Source organism: Physcomitrium patens, chromosome 24, assembly GCF_059467195.1.
Source record: "Physcomitrium patens ecotype Gransden chromosome 24, ASM5946719v1, whole genome shotgun sequence".
NCBI classification, from domain to species: domain Eukaryota; kingdom Viridiplantae; phylum Streptophyta; class Bryopsida; order Funariales; family Funariaceae; genus Physcomitrium; species Physcomitrium patens.
Genome location: NC_143433.1, coordinates 11,456,293 through 11,476,421, shown reverse-complemented (window position 1 = coordinate 11,476,421; position 20,129 = coordinate 11,456,293). Strand labels below are relative to the sequence as shown.

Below are 20,129 nucleotides of genomic sequence, written 5' to 3'. Positions count from 1 at the left end.
ATGACATCCATCAAAACCAAGATGAAAATCTCTCTTATAAAAGAGACAAGATTGAGGCAAGATAACATTCAATTTCCTATCCTTGTTTGTAACTTCTTTACATTTGTGACGCTAATTAGATGGAGAGCCAACAACCAGCGGATTCAACTCAAGAACCTTCATTTGCTGACCTGCCGGACGAGACATTACGATTGTCACAACCTTCAAGACGACGCAATCGAGATGAAGATCTTCAAGAACGACATGTTCTTCCTCGAACAGATGGTGAGATACAACGCGTTTGGTATCACGATTTGGGAAGGGACTTCCGATGTTTGGTGATTTTGCTAGAGGTAGGAACAACTCCTGATGGTGTTCCGAATATTCTATTCGAAGGAAGTTATGAAGGCCTCAATAATGATCAAATAACTGGATGGTCTTCCCGCCCTGGTATGGGACACTACCGATGGTTGAGAGGCCCTATCAATCATCTTCGAAGAGAACAGAGATCAGAGTATGTGGCGAATACAATTCGTCACATCATAGATTTCCTCAACATATGATGACCGCTCCTCGTGGAACTCGTCTCTAGAAGGGGGGGTAATGTCACGGCCATAATCATGTAAGCTAATAATTACATATAGAAATAGGTAGAAGTAAGTAAAAGTAGATAAAAGTAAGTTAATTCTATAATATTTAATATAGAAGCTTCCTAGAAACTTCCTAGATGCTGCTTTGACTTCATAGGTGTCTTTAATTGACTTTTTGGATTAGAAACGTGGTCAACAAGTTGGCCATGTGCCACACATGTTGTTAGCTTGAAGATCAAGCTAACTATGTGGCCCACACGTAGAAAAACTTGCCTTGTAAGTCAAGGCATGTGTCCTACAAAGTCAACACATATTGGAGGTCCTATAGAACGTCGCCACGTAGCCCCTAGTTAGATAGTATATATAGAGACAAGAGTGAAGGCTTCTTCACTCTTGTCAACTCTTTTCTTGCTTCTAGTCCAGGTTCAAGAGTCTTTAGTTTCTTGTCTTGTGGCAATAGCCATTCCAGTTTCCTTTTAATATACCTACTTGTTTATATTTTGACTTATTATATCGAGATAGCCTTTTAGTGTATATTTTCCCTCATCGAGTCTTTGTCCTTGACACAAAGTGACATGAGGCAATGGACAAAGAAATAGCTTCTATTCGCAAAAACCATACTTAAGATCTAGTCATTTGATCATAGAATAAAAAAAATATATTAACTAAGTGAATATACAAGCTTAAGTAAGAAAATAATTTGAAACAATATATTTACAAAGCCAAATTAGTAGGAAGAAGTTTTGAATGAAAAAAAGAAATTTACTACAATGAAACTTTTATGGTAGTAATAAAGTGGAATATCTTACAAGCTCTAATAGCTATATCTGTTCAAATAGGTTGAAAACTATATGATCTAGATATTAAAATTGCTTTCTTAAAAAAAGATCTTTTTCAAAAAATTTATATATTATAACTTGAATATTATATTGTAGCAAGAAAAAAAAAACTAAAAAAAAAAAAAAAATGCAAACTTTGAAAAAAATTATATGGTTTAAAACAGATCGTTAGGCCATGGTATTCCAAAATTGATTCATACATAAGAAATCAAAGACCACATAGATTCAATGCAGATTATAATGTGCACTGCATGGTTAATAATGGAAGCTTGGTAATTCATGGGCTATATGTAAATGACTTATTGATAACAAGAAATGATACAAGAAAAATTAATTGGCTTAAGAATCAACTAATAAATAAATTAAAAATGAAAAATATGGATAAAATAAATTCTTATATGAAAATAAAATTTTATTATCTCAAGCACATCATCTTTATGAGTTGATAAATCCTATATTTAGAAAATTTTGGCTAAATTTGATATAATTTCTTGCAATACATATTATATACCTAACAAATAAAATATTAAATTAATTAGTGATATATATAGTAACCCTATAGATATTACTAACTATTATTACATAATTAAAAAAAATTATATCTAATAAATTTTAGACCAAACATTAGCTATGTATTAGATATCTTAAGCAAATTTATACCAAATCTATAAGTACTATGCTTGAAACTACAAAAAGAGTTTTGTATTATTTGAAAGCAACTACTAAATATAAAATTCTTTTTTAATATAATAAAAACAACAATATTATAAGTTATATAGATATAGATTGAGTTGGTGATCAAAAAAGCAATAGATTTATTTTTGGCTATTGATAAGTAAGCATCAGCCAACCTTCACTTTGAATTCAATTGAAGTGGAATAATAAGTAGTTGCCAAAGACTTAAAAGAATCTATTTGGTTAAAAAAACTAACAAGTGAAATAAGACTACTCAAAAAAGAATCTCAAATGACCATTTGTTGTAACAATACTAATATAATTAAAATGGCAAACAACCTAGTATTTCATGTAAGGATAGAACATATAAAAGTTCGTTGTGACTTTGTCAAAGAACGTAGAATTGAATGAAATCAAAATTATTCATGTCAATATACAATCACAGCTAACCAATATATTGATTAAGCCATTGGATGCAAGATTTTTGACAATCTTTGGACATGACTTGGTATCCTATAGCTAAAAACTCTTCAATTAAATCAATAACAGAAGCTTTACTCCTCAGCGACAATGGTGAACATAGGTGTTACTAGGCCACCTTGCCTCATCAATGTCGTCAGCATAGACAAAAATTATTTATTTGCTAAGATCTACTTTGATGGAATAAGGAGCATCCTCCCCCTTTACACAAAATTGCAAAAATAATATCTCAAATTCAAAGTGTTCCTGCAACAAAAGGTATTTAACCTCTCCTTTTGCTACCTCAGACTTGTAATCCGGAGTATTCACTCTATGAAATAAACTTATATAAGTTTATTCTATATTCAATAAAGTATGTGACGTTGAAAACAACTTTCATAATTTAATCCGCTGATTATTTCTCCACTCGCTGATTTTTCCTTCTCGTCCTGCACTAAGGACTCCCTGGTATTGGTTGTGGTGAACTTGCAGCAGCAAGGAAACATTCAGCAGCATGAAATCATACAACACATGCACAGCAGCACATTTAGAATCGTCACTGAAGGTTTGAACCCCTCTCGCTGAAATTCCATTAATTTTCCCAGCTAATTGTTGGTACTTATCGACATCGACGGAATTCATTTCTAAGCATCATTGCTGCACCATTAACACCCCCAAGAAGGGAATACTTCCCAGATGCTGTCCATGTTATATTCTAATATGCTGTGGGCATGATAGTATAATCCACCATTCTGGAGAAATGAGCGTATCGAACATTCTCTACAGTGATGCGATTCATGCAGTCGATGTTTGTACACCATTGAACTCAGCCCACGTCGATGTTAGCTTCGAATTGTGTGCGATGCGTTCATCCCATGATCTCGGAGCTTTGTCTCGAGCTTCACCACTCAGACGAATCATCAAGTGGAAATGAAATGTAACTATCGATGAAGGAGTGAATGACCCCGGCAACAAGTACATAAGTTTAACGTCAATATACTGACAGTCTAGTACTGATGCTTGTAGCATGCTGAAATCAACCACAGTCATCATCTGCTCGTCCCTGTGTCTAACGAATCAACTCTCCTCCAGAATGTTTGAAGATGTAATTACAGCAGTTTTCTCGCGAGGCGTTGGAGAATCGGTTTCTCAAGGTGACGTCTCCGCTACGCTGGGTGGGTTGTATTAGCTGAATGGATCAAGCTTCCCGCTGGATGTTCATGAGTGAAGCTCAAAACGGCGAATCGATTTCAGAAATTTCGGCGTGCTTCCGAAGCAAAAAGTTGTAGTCAAGAAATTCGGAGAAGGATTTGATTTCTTCGTCCATGAGGTCCGAGAACCCATCACGTTCATTCAGACATTTATTGTGCCGGGGGGCCCCCGGTCGTCATCCTCTGACTGGTGACTCCCTTTGCTTGTTCCGTTCCCCTCCAATCCATCCTCGTCACCACTTTTCAGTCACCATTGCGCATGTAAACTGGCTCTAGTCGATAGTTTATTTTCTTTCTTTCTGCATTTGCGCAGTTCAGGGTCATTCACCACAGTTTCAGTGCACGTGTCATTCAATTGAGAGTGGGGGGTTAGAGTTCCTAGCTTGCATGGTCAATTGATTGTTGAATCCGAAGCTGTAACGAACGTCTTCGATTGAATTGATCGTCTGTGGTGTTTGATTCTAGGGGGTTCTGCCTCTGCATTCGTGGTTGAACTCCAGAGTGATCGTGGCGTGAGAATGTGAGCTCTTGTCACTGATCAAAGAGTTTTCTGAGGTTGAGCTGTCGAGGCCTGAGTTTTAGAGGTTCGAACCTAAACTAAATTTGGGAGAGGGAGGCATGGCTAGGTGGAAAGCTCTCGACGAAGGAGTTCTAACAAGCCGTAACTTGTTGTAACCGATTAGCTGCATTAATTTCGTTGCACGCGATCCAGGTTGTGAGTCGGAAATGTTGCAGCAGACTGCACGAGACGTCTGGGAGAAGTTAGACGCAACTGATCATCGACGATCTTTTTTTTAACCTTTCGTGATCAGTTGTAGCTCAAATTCATGAATAATGGCTCGCTGGAGTCCAGAACCTCACCTGGGATCGATTTGCATTTCACTTAACTTCGTGATGATCGATTAAGTATGCAGTTTAGGGTTTGTTACTTGGGAGCCACTGACGGATGACGTCACTGGTGTTTACCACCCATGTTCCGGTTTAATGCTCTCATGAACTTCACCCAACTGGTATCGAATTGAATTCCTCTAACTTTTAGGTTGATTGAATCTGCTCGCACGCATCATTGTCGTTCTCTTTTCTTTTTCTTTAAGCGCCCGCCACTTTCGATTAAGGACACAGGTTTGTCTTCGGATTTTTTTATTCCTCCCAGATTAGGTGCCCTCCGTGCACCCTGCAATCGGTCTGCTGGGCACCCAAGTAAGCAAATGTTCCTGTTTCTCTTGGAATGCATCTGGATCATTCTGAGCACAGAAATTGATGTACTATCCGGCTTGCGTTTAGGTAACGATGGACGAATCAGGGAATGTAAACCATGTCGCAAACGGGCATACGAACGGCGTGCAGACGGAGGAGGAGAAGGTTATCGAGACGCACAACAACGAGGCCAGGTTGCGTAAGTTTAGAGAAGCGCTTGGGAAGGCTGAGGGAGACCCGTTGCGTGTAGTGGGGGTGGGTGCGGGAGCTTGGGGTAGTGTCTTCATTGCCATGCTGCAGGATACCTACGGAGCTTTCCGTGATTCTATACAGGTAAATGCATTTTTGTGCTCTCAAATTTATTTTATGTCAAAGATTGTTTTTAAGGGACTCTTCTTTCTTTTTTAAGAATGTGTGGTATATTGATGAGCATCAATTCAATACCCTGAAGAGTTTCATCGCCATGGGAGAAATTCTAATGTTGCAACGTAATCGTGTATTCAGCTGCTGCTGGGAATGTGCTTGAATCGTGTTTTCTTTTTGTCTCATTTCTTATTCTGTTCTAGCTACGGTTGTGGAGAAGAGGAGGGAAGGAGGTGGATCGTCAAACGGCAGAGCATCTGTTTGAGGTGATAAATTCTCGGGAAGACGTGCTACGTCGTCTTATTCGCAAATGTGCGTATCTCAAATACGTAGAAGGCCGGCTTGGGGAACGAATTCTCTACGCCGACGAGATACTCCGAGATGGTTTTTGTGTGAACATGATTGATACTCCTCTGTGTCCTTTAAAGGTGGTCACCAATCTCGAAGAGGCCGTGTGGGACGCAGATATTGTTGTTGCAGGTCTTCCCTCCACCGAAATTCGGCGAGTTTTCAAAGATATCGGTCGGTACTGGAGGGAGCGGCGCACCAAGCCCATCATCATCTCTCTGGCAAAGGGTGTGGAGACTGCCTTGGACCCTCACCCCCACATCATCACTCCTACCCAGATGATTGTGGATATGAGTAAGTCTTGTTTTCACATTGTGTCTTCTATTTCTGCATCTCATTTCATTGCTAGAGTCAGAAACAACAAGGCGGTACTCGCAGCAAATTTAATTTGTTTCGAGAACAAAGTTTTGTTGGACTTGGGACAATGCACTTTAAGGTTTGTATATATAGGGTATGGGACTTCCAGCTACAGAATCAACCTTTGGTATTGAGCAACAGAATTCGCTTGTATAAAGCGCGTAGACTGTCTTTGCACATTGGTTCATCATTGTTTACTTATTCAGGGCAGATATACAGGTTCGCACCTTCTGCATGAAGTTTTGGTCTGAACTTCTGTGGTTTCGAATTTCTGGCATGCGCTTCACTGCAACAGAGTTCATTTAGAATAAGCTTTCGTATTTGAAACGTACACTGCTTGATGCTCGACGACTTTGGCCACACCAGTGTTTAATATGTTAGTACAATTCACTTGTGTGTGTATGTATCATCTAATTGGTTTTTTTAAAAAGTTGTAATAAGATGAGTTGGCTTGAGAATTGCAACTGACTGGTGGGGGATGTGATTCAGCCGGAGTGCCTTCTGAGAATGTCCTATATCTTGGAGGTCCAAATATTGCTTCTGAAGTTTATAACAAGGAGTACGCCAATGCACGGATCTGTGGGTCAGAGAAATGGCGGAAGCCGCTGGCAAAGTTTCTGCGCCAGCCACATTTTATTGTGTGGGACAATCCTGACATTATCACACATGAGGTCATGGGAGGTCTTAAGAATGTGTACGCCATTGGTGCTGGTGAGCTACTAACAGGACTCCTCGTGTTTTTCTACTGTGCAAATTTTCTCATTCTAGTTTTACTGATGGACTCGCTAAATAGGAGATTTCGTTTAATATAAAGAATGAACAGAGGATGGTAGTGCCAAACGTGGAATTCGGAGTGTTCAGGAAATGGTGGGCCTGTGCTGACTAAGATAAGTTATGGCTTGTGCAGGAATGGTCGGCGCTTTAACTAATGAGTCAGCCACAAGCAAGGCCGTGTATTTTTCACACTCGACATCAGAGATGATTTATATCACTCGTTTACTGGCAGAGAACCCAGGTCCACTGGCTGGTCCATTGCTTGCAGATACTTACGTTACGCTTTTGAAAGGTCGGAATGCATGGTATGGAGGAAAACTTGCTAAAGGAGAAATTACCATTGAAACGGGTGATACCTTCAGCGGGAAGGGTACGATTCAGGTTAGCTGGAAACTAACGGTGTCCTCTTTGTGCTATTTGAAGCAAACTCTTCTCCATGTAATAAAGTGGAAGCTCTTACACAAGTTAGGGACCTATCACAGGAATCTAACATTTCCATTTTACTACACAAATCTAGGTCAGGGGATCTCCTATCTTGGGTGCATTATTGCTATGAAGTCCTTGTAGTTGCTTAAGATGGGTTTCAGAAAATTGTCTCTTATACGAAGTTGACTTCCACGTCCAGGGTATCTCTGCCGTGGAGGCATTCTATGAGTTGTTGCGACAGCCTTCCTTAAGCGTGATGCATCCTGAGCTTGGCAAGCCAGTCCGACCTGTTGAGCTATGCCCCATCCTTCGAGCTTTATACAAGATTCTTATTCAAAAGTAAGTCTGTACATAAAGGCAGATCAATGTGTACTGGAGCATTCTTTGAACGATGAGGTGACCAGATCTGAGTCAGTTTCTAGTCTATCTTGGAAATATTTGTTTTTATAGGGCATAGGCGTTTCGTCTTTTTCTTGAGTAATAGCGTATGTTGCTCACTGAAATCTATCATATCGATAATTTTCTTCGTTCGTTTTTGTTGTTTTCAGAACTGCTTCCATCACAGCCATTGTGGAAGGCTACATGAGCGAATATGATCCTAGGCATCTTGTCCAACTTGAAGATGCATACATTCCCCAACTTCTGCGTCGTGAGCCCCAACAGAAGCTGACAAATATTAATTCGACGCAATCTGTATAATACAACTGGAACGATAATTATGAATGTTTTTTGAAGTCTCAGCCTCCTTATTCACAGGGTTGACAAACCTCATGTAATTATATGCAACAGAAGTACTTGATAAGATCCTGCTGCGAGTTTTTTACAAGGTGTTAGCTGTCCTGATTCCTGAGAGCGCTCTTTGTTTCAGATTGCAGACACGGGCTACTTAGATAAGGTTTTATTGCTTGAACAAGTATGCTATCTATAGAAGCAATATGGTTACTTGACATGGATGGCAGGTCTGGAATTTTTTTCGAATGATTAATCAATTCTTGTTTCTCAAATTCCAGCGTCTACAGTGTACAGTGTGTTTTTATTAGATCTTGTCCTCTTTCCCTTCTATTTTAATTTTAATTTCGGACGGCCTTGCGACAGCACTCTGCCTGTGCACGCCAAAGCGAATTGTGAAATTTTAAATTTTAGAAGCTTTTTACTGTGAAGTTGGCAAACTTGCCTGTCGATTGAATGCTGCTGAGGCCTAATATGGCTACTAGCCAGTCCTCTTGTGTGATGTAAACCCCTTGTAAATCCCACTCTTCACTACAGAGCTTCAGTGTGAAAGAACTCACCTGGCATCAAACTTCAAACGCTCTCCAGTGTCCTCACAAAACTATGTCCAACTCTGAACAATCACTAGTGTACCTGAAGTTTTAGTTTCTCAAGAGCTAAGCTTGACTTAACACTATGATTGCATTAACTAAGTCAATAAGTAAATTGAGTGTTTATATATATATATATATATATATATATGTATATGCATATTTTTTTTTAATAATTTATCCTCTAACAACTAATGATCTCCAATAATTAATTAAAACTACAACAAATTTTGTTCTATGGTGCATAATTAATAAAATCAGATTTTTAATAATTATTATATTTTTATTGACTTCATTACTTAACAAAAGTAAGAATTTAGTGTTTTAATTACATAATAGTCTTTATAGCAATGTTTTCATTTGTACAAACCACACACCACACTAATACATCTACTAATTAATACAAGGCTTGTAAAATATTCTTTTTCTTCTAGTATAATGTTTCTATTCTAAAAATTTGTTACTTTTTGGTATTTCAATAATGTAAGATATCAATAAGATTATGCAAGTAGATGACTTGAAGGGATTTTGTTGATAATTGAAATAATAAATAATAATTTTGTGAATATCTTATTAACTAGCTTTAGCAAAATTATCAAGGATAAGAATTAAAACAAAACTTTAAAAAATTATTTCACTCCTATGACACTCAAAATAAGAAAAGAGTCAAATTAAAGATAGATACAAGATAGAAACTATAATGGCTATTGCCAAAAATAAAGAGACTAGAGATTCTTGAGCTAAGAAAAGAATATAAAAAAAAGAATTAACAAGAGAAAGAAGGCCTCATTCTTGCCTCCATATATACTATCTAACTAATATTGAGCTATGTAGCAATGTTTTATAGGTCATTCAATATGTGTCTAACTTTTTAAACATATATCTAAAATGCAAGACAAGTTTCTAATAATTACCTTTATAACTATATAACATTAGATAAAAGTAGATTAATTTCATAATTTCATATTGTGTTGTACCACAAGTGGCCAACATGTGCAACACATAGCCAACTTTTTGACCAAGTTTTCAACCTTTCAATCACCTACTAGTACTTGTGAAGTCAAATCTCCATCTAAAAAATTTCTAAGAAGCTCTTCTATATTATCAAATTTACTTACTTATGCTTCTATTTAATTGTTTTTATCATTCTAATTATTAATACTAGTGCTAATATTCATAATAAAAATATTTTTTGAAAAAAAAAGATTTAAAAATAATTTTTCAAAATTTTTATTATATCTCAAGCATAACTAAAATTGATAATTATCTAGATAAGAGGAGTTAAATAGAAGTAAATAAAAATACATTAATTATATAATATTTTATAGAGAAGCTTCTTAAAAGATTTATAGATATGATTTTAAATTTATATGTATTGGTACATAATTAATAGGTTGAATACTTGGCCATGTATCACATAAGTTGGCTATTTATTGTAGAAATTAGCTATATGGCACACAAATAGAAAACTTGCCTTGCAATTTAGATATATATCTTTCATATTTGAGAAATGTTTGAGTTCCTATAAAATATTGCAAAGTAGCTTTTAATTAGATAGTAAATATAGAGACAAGAGTAAGACCATCATCACTCTTATTAGCTCTTTTCTGACTTCTAGTCTAATTTCAAGAGTCTATAATGTTTTAGACTTTGGCAGTGGTTGTTCTAGTTTCTTCTTGAATGTACATATATATTGTCATCTCTTTTTAACATATATTCCATTTATTTATTTATTTATTTTGAGTTCTTATTCTTGATACATTATCTACAACAAACTATTATAAAGTATAGTAGGTAGTGAAGATTTTCAACATCTACCACATATTGCTATCTCAACAAATTAGAGATCTTGAAAAATAATAATTGCATTTTATGAAGGATATGAATCTCAAAGAAAGAGAACCTTAATACCCTCTTGTATTACTTGAAAAGACTAGGAAATCACTAAAAGATGGTAATATATTGAACTAAAATGGCTATTACCAAAGACAAAAAGACTAAAAAGTCTTGAAACAAGATTAAGGACTAGAAAGGCATTGATAAGAGTGAAGAAGGTTTCACTCTTGTTTCTATATATACTATCTAACTAAAAGCTACATGGCGATATTTTATAGAACTTCCAACACATGTTGACTTTGTTAGACACATGTCTTAATTTGCAAGGCAAGTTTTCTATATGTGTGCCATATAGTTAGTTTGTTCCACAAGTTGTTAACACGTGTGGCATATGGTTAACTTGTTGACCAAGTTTTTAACTTACCAATCAACTATAAATATGTGTAAAGTCAAAACCGCATCTATAATGCTTCTAAGAAGCTTTTTTAAAAGATATTATGAAATTAATCTACTTTTATCTACTGCTATATAGTTATAAAGGTAATTATTGGAATAAATATGTATGTATGTGATACATTTTTATAAAATTAATGAATCATATCAAATAAATAGAATTATTTTGTAATACAAAATATAATTATTTATTTTTCAAGAATTGATTGCAAGCAATTTTGTAACTTTTCAAATGTTGAAAAAATATCAACTTTCTACTCTTACTTCTTATTTCAACATCCTTTTAAATATCTAGAAGAAAATATTAAATGTATAAACCTACAAGAAACGTCAAAGATTCACTTTATAACTCTTACATCTAAAACTTAGTGAGTAAAAATAGATCAAACAATGTAAATCAAATCATAAGCAAAAAAACCTAAACTACAAATGAAATGAGATTAATAACTAAAATGCAAGAGATATTTATTAGCAATAGAAGAAAGTTAAATATACATAAAATATTATGTGATTCTATAAATTAAAAATCTATGTATCATTTATATATTAATTAAATTAATTAATTTAATTTAAAATTTTAATAAATTAATAAAAAGATAATTTTTTTTATTGATGTTAAAAATTATATAATTTAAAAAATAAAAATAAAAAACACTTTCAATATAATTTAAATTTGAAAAACATTTTAATAATCTTTTACTAACTATTTGTATATATAATTATATAAACATGAATCAATGTATTTTTATATTTTTATGTTATTCTATTAAATTTTAATTATAAATTTTTAATAAATTATTTCTATAATGTATATAATAGAATTTCTAATTTAAACTATTGGATCATTGAATTTTACAAACCTAAAAATATTATTAAATATAAACAAAAAATCTTAGTATTTTAAATTATATAAATTATATATTATGTTATAAAAAATACTTTTTAAAAATTATTATTATATTCTTTATAAATTATAAAATTATAAAATTATTAAGTCTATTCAATGTGAAGACAAATATATCAATAAAAAAATACAAAATAATATATAATAACATAAACACATTGATATCTTTAAATAATATAGTAAAGATTATAATTCAAGTAATGCAAAGACTTTTTTCTAAATACTCAATATCTACATTGAATAAATTTTAATTATATAATTTTAAGATTAAAACTTTGTATTTTAAGAAGAGATATATTTAATTAATATTTTTAATTTATATATATATATATATATATATATATATATAGATATACATCAAAATTAAAAACTAAAAAAATATAAGATACTAATGTGAATAAAAATAAAAAATGAGTATCATAATTGATGTATTAAATATATATTATAGGTAAAAATATTTATTTAAAATATAGTAATGGATATCTAAAAACATTATAGATGGTTATAAATAAATAAAATTTAAAAATAAATAAAAATAAATCTAATTTGAAAGTAATGGTACAATATTAATTGTTGAATAGGCTACTTCTTCCTATAGATTTCACTACAACCAATTGTCTTAGTAGAACTGGAATCTGTAAGAACATGTAGATGAGGTGTTTTTAAAGTTTTTAGAGTATTTGATTATATTTTTCAAAAGCTAATTATATGAGAATTTTTTCTTTTCCTAACTTGGTAACAAATACTTAAGAGTTATCAATAAAGTTTATTGCACATCTTCAAAATATCATTTAAGAATATATTGGAATTATTTTTAGATATACACATAAAGAATTTACATAAGAATATTAATAGATTAATTAAGATTTTTGTAAATTTGGTACTTAGCTAGGTACACAAATACTAAATAAGATTATGATTCATTTAAAATTAGACTTTTGGTCTTAAAAACGATGAGAACAGTGATCTTTTGTGAAAACATTATGCCAAGATGATGGAAATCTAAAGATTTTAATCTTTAATACATCATCAAATAGATGACCATACTGATGAGATAGCACACAAAAAAACACTTTTAAAATTAATATATATATATATATATATATATAGATATATATACACCTGAAAATAATAGCAGCCTCTCAATTATTTTTGAAACTCTAAGCTTCAAATTTTCAAAATATTACTTGGAAAAAAATTAAATAAATGTGTCACCATCATAATAATTTTAGAGTGACAAAACAAAACTTTATATTTGTAAGACCCACACTGTAATAATAAAAAATAAAATTTTAACAAGCTCCATAATAAAATATTTTACAAATGAATTAATTTATAATCTATGAAAAGATTGTAAGCATCATACTGATGTGTTTTTCATAAGTTAAAATTTTTTTATTGATTTTGGTTCTAAACTGTCCTCTTTAAAAATTTATATGTTTTTTTTATTACTCTATTACACTATTGTTTCTACTTTTTTAAACGAATTAAAATCATTAGGTTTGTATCTCCTATATGTTTAGAAGGTATAATTGTAGTATTTGTCAACTTTCACACCAACATATGTGTTCATCTTGGTAGTTTTCTAAAGAATTTACTCGATCACCTCTTGTATATGCAATAGTAAGATTGGTAAAATTATTTGTGTTTTGATTTTTATGAGATAAACAATCAAATCTTACCAAAAAAAACGCATATGTAGAATAATTTTGTTGTGAAATAGTAACGACATTGTTCTGAAATACATAACTGAACATCTTATCATACACAGGAGCATGATGTTTTTGAAAGTGTTTCTTTAAATCAGGGTTTATTTTTTATAAGTAAGATTTTTGTCAGTGTTTCTTTTATGTTTTTCTCATAATCTTTCAATACGTAAAAAACATACAATTACATTCATGTATTAGGCCAAACATGAAAATATTAAAATATGCATATTATACATTAAAAAAGAATATATTATGTGTATAATTTAATATTAATAAAATTAAAATATGTACATAATATAAATAATTCTTACGATTCTTAAATTGGTATTTAAATCGCATCATGCTTAAAAAAATGTTTAGTATTTAAACTACATCTTTTATATTCAGAAATACTTTAACAATCTGTAATAAATGATTAGATTTAATTTTTTTTATTCACACATACAGGTTTTTTTTTCATTTTCCCTTTTCTCAAAATAAATATCTCTTATTCCATGTGCAATCTTGAAGTTTTTTAGCATGTTAATTATGATAATAAATTACTTCTCTACTATAGGCCTGAATGTTAATTAGCCAATTGTAATGTATGTCTATATATATATATAGACTTGTTGTAATTAAAGAAACAGCAAGTATACAATCAAATTAGAAAACACTAATTTATATCAAATGATAAATTTCAAGATAAATTTTATAGAGAACCAATTTTGAACCAAACTCTTTTTAAACAAAGCCACATTAAATTTGTTTTTTTATTTAATATTTTTTTCAACATCCTAAGAAATTGGAGGTCCATCTTATATAACTTGTTTTGCAAAATAGTCATTGATTTACTTCCATAAAATATATGTTATTTTGACCACTACAATAGAATATGCATAAGTACCTTGTTTTCCTTAATGAATAATTTAAATAAAATCAAATCTTTATTACAAATACACCAGAATAGAAGGTTTTGCATACCAAATATTTTTAATCTTATCTATGATATATAAGAAAAATAATAACCAATCAATCAAAACACTATCAAATATAAGAATGGAATTTTCACAAAAAGAAAAGAACATAATTTCAATCCACTGTAATGTAATATTAGTAAAATAATTTAAAAAACGATTTGTTTGATTTAAGCATCCGTAAATGATCAAAGGACGTGAATGCAATATTTATAAACAAAAAAATAATAAAATAAATAAACAAGAATAGAAATTTACTATTAAATCTATTAATAAATCATGAAATCTAAGTAATGTCAAAATGATAAAAATAGATTACGTGTCAAAAAATGAATGATCCATATATTATCAAAATACACACACACATACATATATATATATATATATATATAATATTAATAGAAGCACAAAGATTTTACACGCTGCACTTCTGAGACCAAAATACGGATATATATAGAGAGAGAGGGAATTGTTTTAGATAGTTGCAAAAAAGCGAACACTTGTTGAATGTGTTGTCTAACAATTAGTAATTAACGTCTAAGACAATGTGATTTGTTTCAAAATTCAGACAGAGGCAAATTAAAATGTGGAACGAGTAGTGTACTTATGATTTGATGCGAAAAAGCAGATTCACAAGAATTATATTGATAGCGACAATGTAAGACATGAGGGAAGCAAAGGGCATTTTTTTCATTACAGTGTCGCATTTGTTGGTTCACAGATTGTTGCGACAATTTGTGAAACCGACGAACGGCTAAGGCAGAGTGGACGAACTTCAATTATTCACCACCGCCGAGACTAAGTCAAAAAGACTGCAAGATAGGAAGAGTTGCATTGCATTATAGCCATTCTGCACAGAATCTTTATGATACCCAGCTCACTATCAACCGGCACTAGCTTCAATGATCAGCTTGTGTTTCAGTATACTGATTTCTGTTAGAAATAGGAAAACAGAGAATTGAAGGCTTGACAGTGATCATTAAGGAAGAAGCAGAATGCATGGAAGCGTAAAACTTCAAGTCAAATGAAAGCATCTGTTAATACAAAACCCAAGCGGTGGTGCCAACTCGAGTCACCTAGAAGTAACAGGTCCCATAAAAAAAAAAATCATACTAGACATACCCACCATCGTGTGTCTGATCTGATCATTCGTGTGACGTTATCTATCTGCATCTGCTCGTGTCTTCCTTCTTCTTATTCAGAATCCCAATGTTAAGCAATTTCCTCTCCTTCCATGTCCACTACCCGCACATTGCCTCACTCGGTAAAGCACTAGGCACGGTGAAAAACTAACAACCTACAGTACCACCGTCTCACTGATCTATCTTCTTACTAGCTAAGTCAGAGTCTCCACACTATGCCACTCTCTGGTGAATCGACTTCTCTTGTAGGTGTGTATCACCTGTCCGTATATGACAAAAAAATTAGCCCTCAAATCACGTTAGGAACCATGATCAATAAATAAGTTTCGGTGCTCTTCAGGGCTGCTGGTGCTGGTGCTGGTGCTGGTGCTGCAAACGGCTTAAGTATCTTGTCCAATAAGAAAGAAACCTTATATGGGAAAGTTGACAACAGCCAAGCTCCTGATTGAGAGGAGGATTTCAGATTTCATGAGATTTTTGTGCGGTTTCAAGTTGAGAGGCGCAATCACATGACAATCTCAGGCTTCAAGATGGAGGCCTTGATTTCCTTGTGCGGTAGCACGACTCCTCCGTTGGTGAAGATCTCATCTGAGACGCGTACGTCTTCTCCTAGCACGGTCATGTTTTCAATTCTGGCCCACTGGCCGATGGTGCAGTGCCACCCTATGATGCTCCCCGAAATGCAGGCGTGCTTCTTCACGCGCACACCCCGCATGATTGTGCAGCGGGAGAGACGTACGCCTGCTTCAATCGTGCAACCCTGCCCAATTGATACGTCCGGACCGATCAGACAACCCTCCCCAATCTTGGCGCTCTCGTCGACGATTACGTTGCCCAAGAATGTGGATCCTGAGGCTAACTTTTCAGGAGCCTTCTTCCGCAGAGAGTCAAGGTAGAGTCGGAGGCCAGTATTGTAGTCCCGGGGCTGGCCGATATCCATCCAGAATCCTGGCAAGACCATAGCGAACAAACTCTTCTCTGCAGAAATTTTGGGGAACACTTCCTTCTCGATGGAGGTGGGACGGAGTTCAATTCTATCCAAAGTTCTCGGACTCAGAAGGTAAATTCCTGCATTGATCTTGTTGCCCACAAACTGCTGAGGCTTTTCAACAAATCTTTCAACACAACCATTTGACTCATCCATTACCACCACTCCGTACTTCGAAGGCTCGTCGACCTGAAGGAGCAACAATGATTCGTCAGAAAAATGAGTAATTAACCAAGTTGCAATAATACTATTTCAGGCATTGCAATTGAAATGATAAAACCCTCTCTGAAGACGAAGGATGGGATCCTAACATCAAAGACTGACAAGCTTAACCAAATGGTTAAAATAGCAGGACAAGATGTCCATTGAATGTGCTCACGGAGGCTGCAACCTTTCTGCCCAAGAGCTTATTGGCACGATTATGAGACGGTAGGATGTAGAGAATTGAGGGTGTGGACCGTGATATACCTTAGTGACCATGATGGTAGCCTCGCCACCGTGTTTCTTATGGAAATCGATCATTTGCCTCAGAGGATATTCACTGATAACGTCAGAATTTAACACAAAGAACGATTCACCAGAGCCATCATCAAGCTTGTCCCTTGCCAATGCAAGAGGACCTGCTGTGCCCATGGGCTCGGTCTCCTGAGAGCACGTAATCTTGATGCCAAGGCTCTTCTCAAAATCTCTCAGAAAGTTCATCATCACCTGTTTCACAGAAACACCCAGATTAGCTTCCCGTCTCCATCAGATCAGAAAAAATATTTTCACAGCGTACGTCTGAGAGTAAGTAAAGCACACAAAATTTTGAGTGAACACATTATAGGTCACGGTATACGTAGCAAAAATTCTCAATGTTGATCATGGATTCAAACAAATTACTTTCATGATCTTTCCATGCAAGTAGTCAATAATGTGCAAAGAAAGGCACGGTGAAGGCAATCATTGCCAACACACGCTGGTTTTGCAGATTCTAAATTTACCACAACGACCCAAAGAAACACCACTGATAGCGGTGATTTAAAGTCAATGCCACGATGTTCACGGAGGACTGTAAAATGGCAAGTACCTCGGGCTGGTAATTGATGGCCAAAACGACCTCGTCCACTCCGACTGCTTTTAAAGCTTCAATCTGCGTAAATGAATTTGGGGGAATCAATCAGAATTCAGGGCATGAATATAGAGCCTAAAAACAAGACAGGTGTAGGGGGGAAATTTTTAAATGTAAGTATATTAGTGAGCAGAGACGAGGGGATAATGTCAACAGCCACTCTTTCCGTCATGGACAGACATCTTCAAGCACTACAAGAGAAAGACAAAATGTCCTGCAAAGAGTCCATGTGAGTAACCACTATGAGGGCACGACACAGTGCTTCAAGAGGATATCAAAAAGCACTGTGAGCATCTAAAAGGCAACAGTGAACCTTTCACAAGACTCACTAGGTGTAGGCGTAAGACATGCCTTCCCATTTTCCATTACAACTGTAAGAAGACATGCACTCTAGGCTACTTGCTGTGGCAACTGTCACAGATCTACAACAGAGGGGGAGGGGGGAGAGAGAGAGAGAGAGAGAGAGAGAGATTGGAATATTCATTTTAGCGGGAATCACAACCCCCCGCATGGGAATGGTTGCATACATCCGCAGAGACTCCAATTTCTACGCAAAAACCCAACAAGACACTCAAATCGCCAATCGTAGTCGTGGATCTATTAGTCCATAGAATGCCTCTTCCTGAAGGATCGAGATTGCATCTATACGCCTCACGATCCACATATGTTAAACCCAACTCGCGACTGTCAAATAATGCGGTAACAGCAGACGAATTCTCACCTGATGAAGAATCATGGGCTTGTTGGCGAAATCCACCAGGGGTTTAGGTACACTCAAAGTGAGTGGCCTCAGTCTGGTACCGAAACCACCGACCAAAATCAAGGCCTTCATGGTGACGGAGGGCAATTAGTGGTCCAAAAAACCACCACAGGCAACTCCGCGAATCCCCCTCCTTCGAGAACACTTCCAAAACACCACTTCACAGATACCCAACTACCCGAATCCGCACAGGAAGCGTCGTCAAAGGCTAAACAATCCGCTCACAATTCCACTCCTATGAACAACACCCAGACCCTCCTCAACAACAAATCCCGACCCAAGGAACAAAACACCACCCAAATCTACTCGATGCGACTTAAATCCCCAGGCACTTCACTCTCATACTCTCAGATCACAATTTCCCTCTCTCGATCCAACTTACCAACCCCAGATTCACTCACAAACAAACCCAGCAATCCCTCCGGATCCTTCGCGCCCCCAACAAAAGCACGAAGCAGGGCACTTCACTGCGCACACAACGACGGATGGTGGTGGGGGTCGCAGGATGAGGCTCGTGATCGGTGAGAGGCGAATGGCGAGGGAGCGCAACGAGAAACGTTGGCGATGTGGAGAGTCAATTTCTGCAAGTGCAGCGCACGACTTTATGAGGCAGACGATTGCCCCCCGCCACCACCACCACCATCCCAGCCCCTTTGCATCCTCTCCTTTTCCATCTCATTTTTTCTTTCTTTCTCGCTCCTTCCACCACCGCAACTGGGTTTCTTTCCCCTTGCACGGCAGCCACGGACACAGTGCTATTTTTGTCCGCGTCCGCGTCTTTCCATGGAGGTGTGATGAGTTGGTGCTGTGCCTGATTTCAGCGGGTGAGTGCCACAAGTCCTGGTCTTCTGACACTCTGCAGTGCCGCAAAAGAAACCCATCACACATACCCGGAAAGAAACGCCTCGAGACGGGGGAAAAAGTGCGAGGAATCTACCCTGCTTCACAAAATTAGCTGCCGCTAATTGTCTTGCTTAGTTTCTCACAGTCCTCCTCTTCTGCCATAGCATTAGGGCTTTCCTTTTTTCCTTTTCGTTTTCTTTTTTGTTTCCTGTGGGTGCGTGTTTTTTTCAAGTGCTACATGAGGTCCCATAACCGTGTGTGTGCTTATGCTGCATAATGGGCACAAGTAGCTCCCTCACAAACCTGGCATGGCTAGGTGTGTGGCTGGCTAGTCACACATTTTGACTTGAGCTCCAGCAGCCTTGCCTTGCTTCTGAGCCACATGCTGATGGCATTGACAGGCTCTCAAGGGAGGGTGGCCTTAGGTGCCATTACCCAGCCAGCCCCTGTCAGCCATTTCTTAGGTTGGTTTTGTCACATTATCTCTGTGCTCTCATGTGACTTGGACTTGGCCCAACTCAGCAACACAATCTCCCTCTCTCTCTCTCACACACACACACAGTTACACACCCCCAGCAATTTCTCATTCCCATCTGCTTACTGAGGAGGGGAGCTTTTCTGGGTTGGTTCAGCACATTGTGACTTTTCCTTTTCATTTTTGGTTTTCATACTTATCTTTCCGAAGTAAATTGACTTTGTCACATGTGTATGTATGTATGTATGTATGTATAAATGGATACTAAAGCTTGAATTGATACTCATGTTACGTATTTTTATGATATTGTTGATCTCAAGGAAAGAAACAGAAGCCTGAAATAAAGCAACAAATCTCAAAGAAAAAACTTTTTGAAGTTTCTTTTTGCAAAAAGATGAACATGATGCTGACTGAA

The 20,129-nt window shown here is 35.6% G+C and overlaps 2 protein-coding genes across 7 annotated transcripts; one reads left to right on the top strand and one right to left on the bottom strand.

Annotated features, from left to right (window-relative positions):
- Window positions 1–3,562: 3,562 nt before the first annotated feature.
- Window positions 3,563–8,222, top strand: LOC112276299 (putative glycerol-3-phosphate dehydrogenase [NAD(+)] 2, cytosolic). 6 transcript variants are annotated; one of them, XM_024507444.3, is made up of 7 exons: window positions 3,563–3,943; window positions 5,038–5,283; window positions 5,517–5,955; window positions 6,508–6,729; window positions 6,926–7,173; window positions 7,418–7,557; window positions 7,767–8,222. In XM_024507444.3, exons 2-7 carry the CDS (start codon window positions 5,044–5,046, stop codon window positions 7,915–7,917), a joined length of 1,440 nt encoding a protein of 479 aa, XP_024363212.1. In that variant the 5' UTR covers window positions 3,563–3,943; window positions 5,038–5,043; the 3' UTR covers window positions 7,918–8,222. The 6 variants fall into 6 exon arrangements, with proteins under 6 accessions (XP_024363212.1, XP_024363210.1, XP_024363208.1 ...); XM_024507442.3 differs by lacking the exon at window positions 3,563–3,943 and adding an exon at window positions 4,056–4,337; XM_024507440.3 differs by lacking the exon at window positions 3,563–3,943 and adding an exon at window positions 4,060–4,953.
- A 7,175-nt stretch (window positions 8,223–15,397) lies between these two features.
- On the bottom strand, window positions 15,398–18,960 carry LOC112276800 (mannose-1-phosphate guanylyltransferase 1). The gene is made up of 4 exons (XM_024508503.3): window positions 18,358–18,960; window positions 17,595–17,657; window positions 16,994–17,233; window positions 15,398–16,714 (listed from the first exon to the last, which is right to left on the bottom strand). The coding sequence occupies exons 1-4, from the start codon at window positions 18,466–18,468 to the stop codon at window positions 16,043–16,045; spliced, it is 1,086 nt and encodes a 361-aa protein (XP_024364271.1). The 5' UTR covers window positions 18,469–18,960; the 3' UTR covers window positions 15,398–16,042.
- Between the last annotated feature and the right edge of the window lie 1,169 nt (window positions 18,961–20,129).

Bases quoted from the DNA above. Each gene is read 5' to 3' on its own strand.
- LOC112276299 (XM_024507438.3), top strand. From the start codon at position 4,725: ATGTTCCGGTTTAATGCTCTCATGAACTTCACCCAACTG. The intron at 6,730-6,925 runs GTGAGCTACTAA...TGGCTTGTGCAG, and splicing joins TGTGTACGCCATTGGTGCTG to GAATGGTCGGCGCTTTAACT. The intron at 7,174-7,417 runs GTTAGCTGGAAA...TTCCACGTCCAG, and splicing joins GCGGGAAGGGTACGATTCAG to GGTATCTCTGCCGTGGAGGC.
- LOC112276800 (XM_024508503.3), bottom strand. From the start codon at position 18,468: ATGAAGGCCTTGATTTTGGTCGGTGGTTTCGGTACCAGACTGAGGCCA. The intron at 17,658-18,357 runs GTGAGAATTCGT...TCATTTACGCAG, and splicing joins AGCCCATGATTCTTCATCAG to ATTGAAGCTTTAAAAGCAGT. The intron at 17,234-17,594 runs GTACTTGCCATT...TCTGTGAAACAG, and splicing joins CCATCAATTACCAGCCCGAG to GTGATGATGAACTTTCTGAG.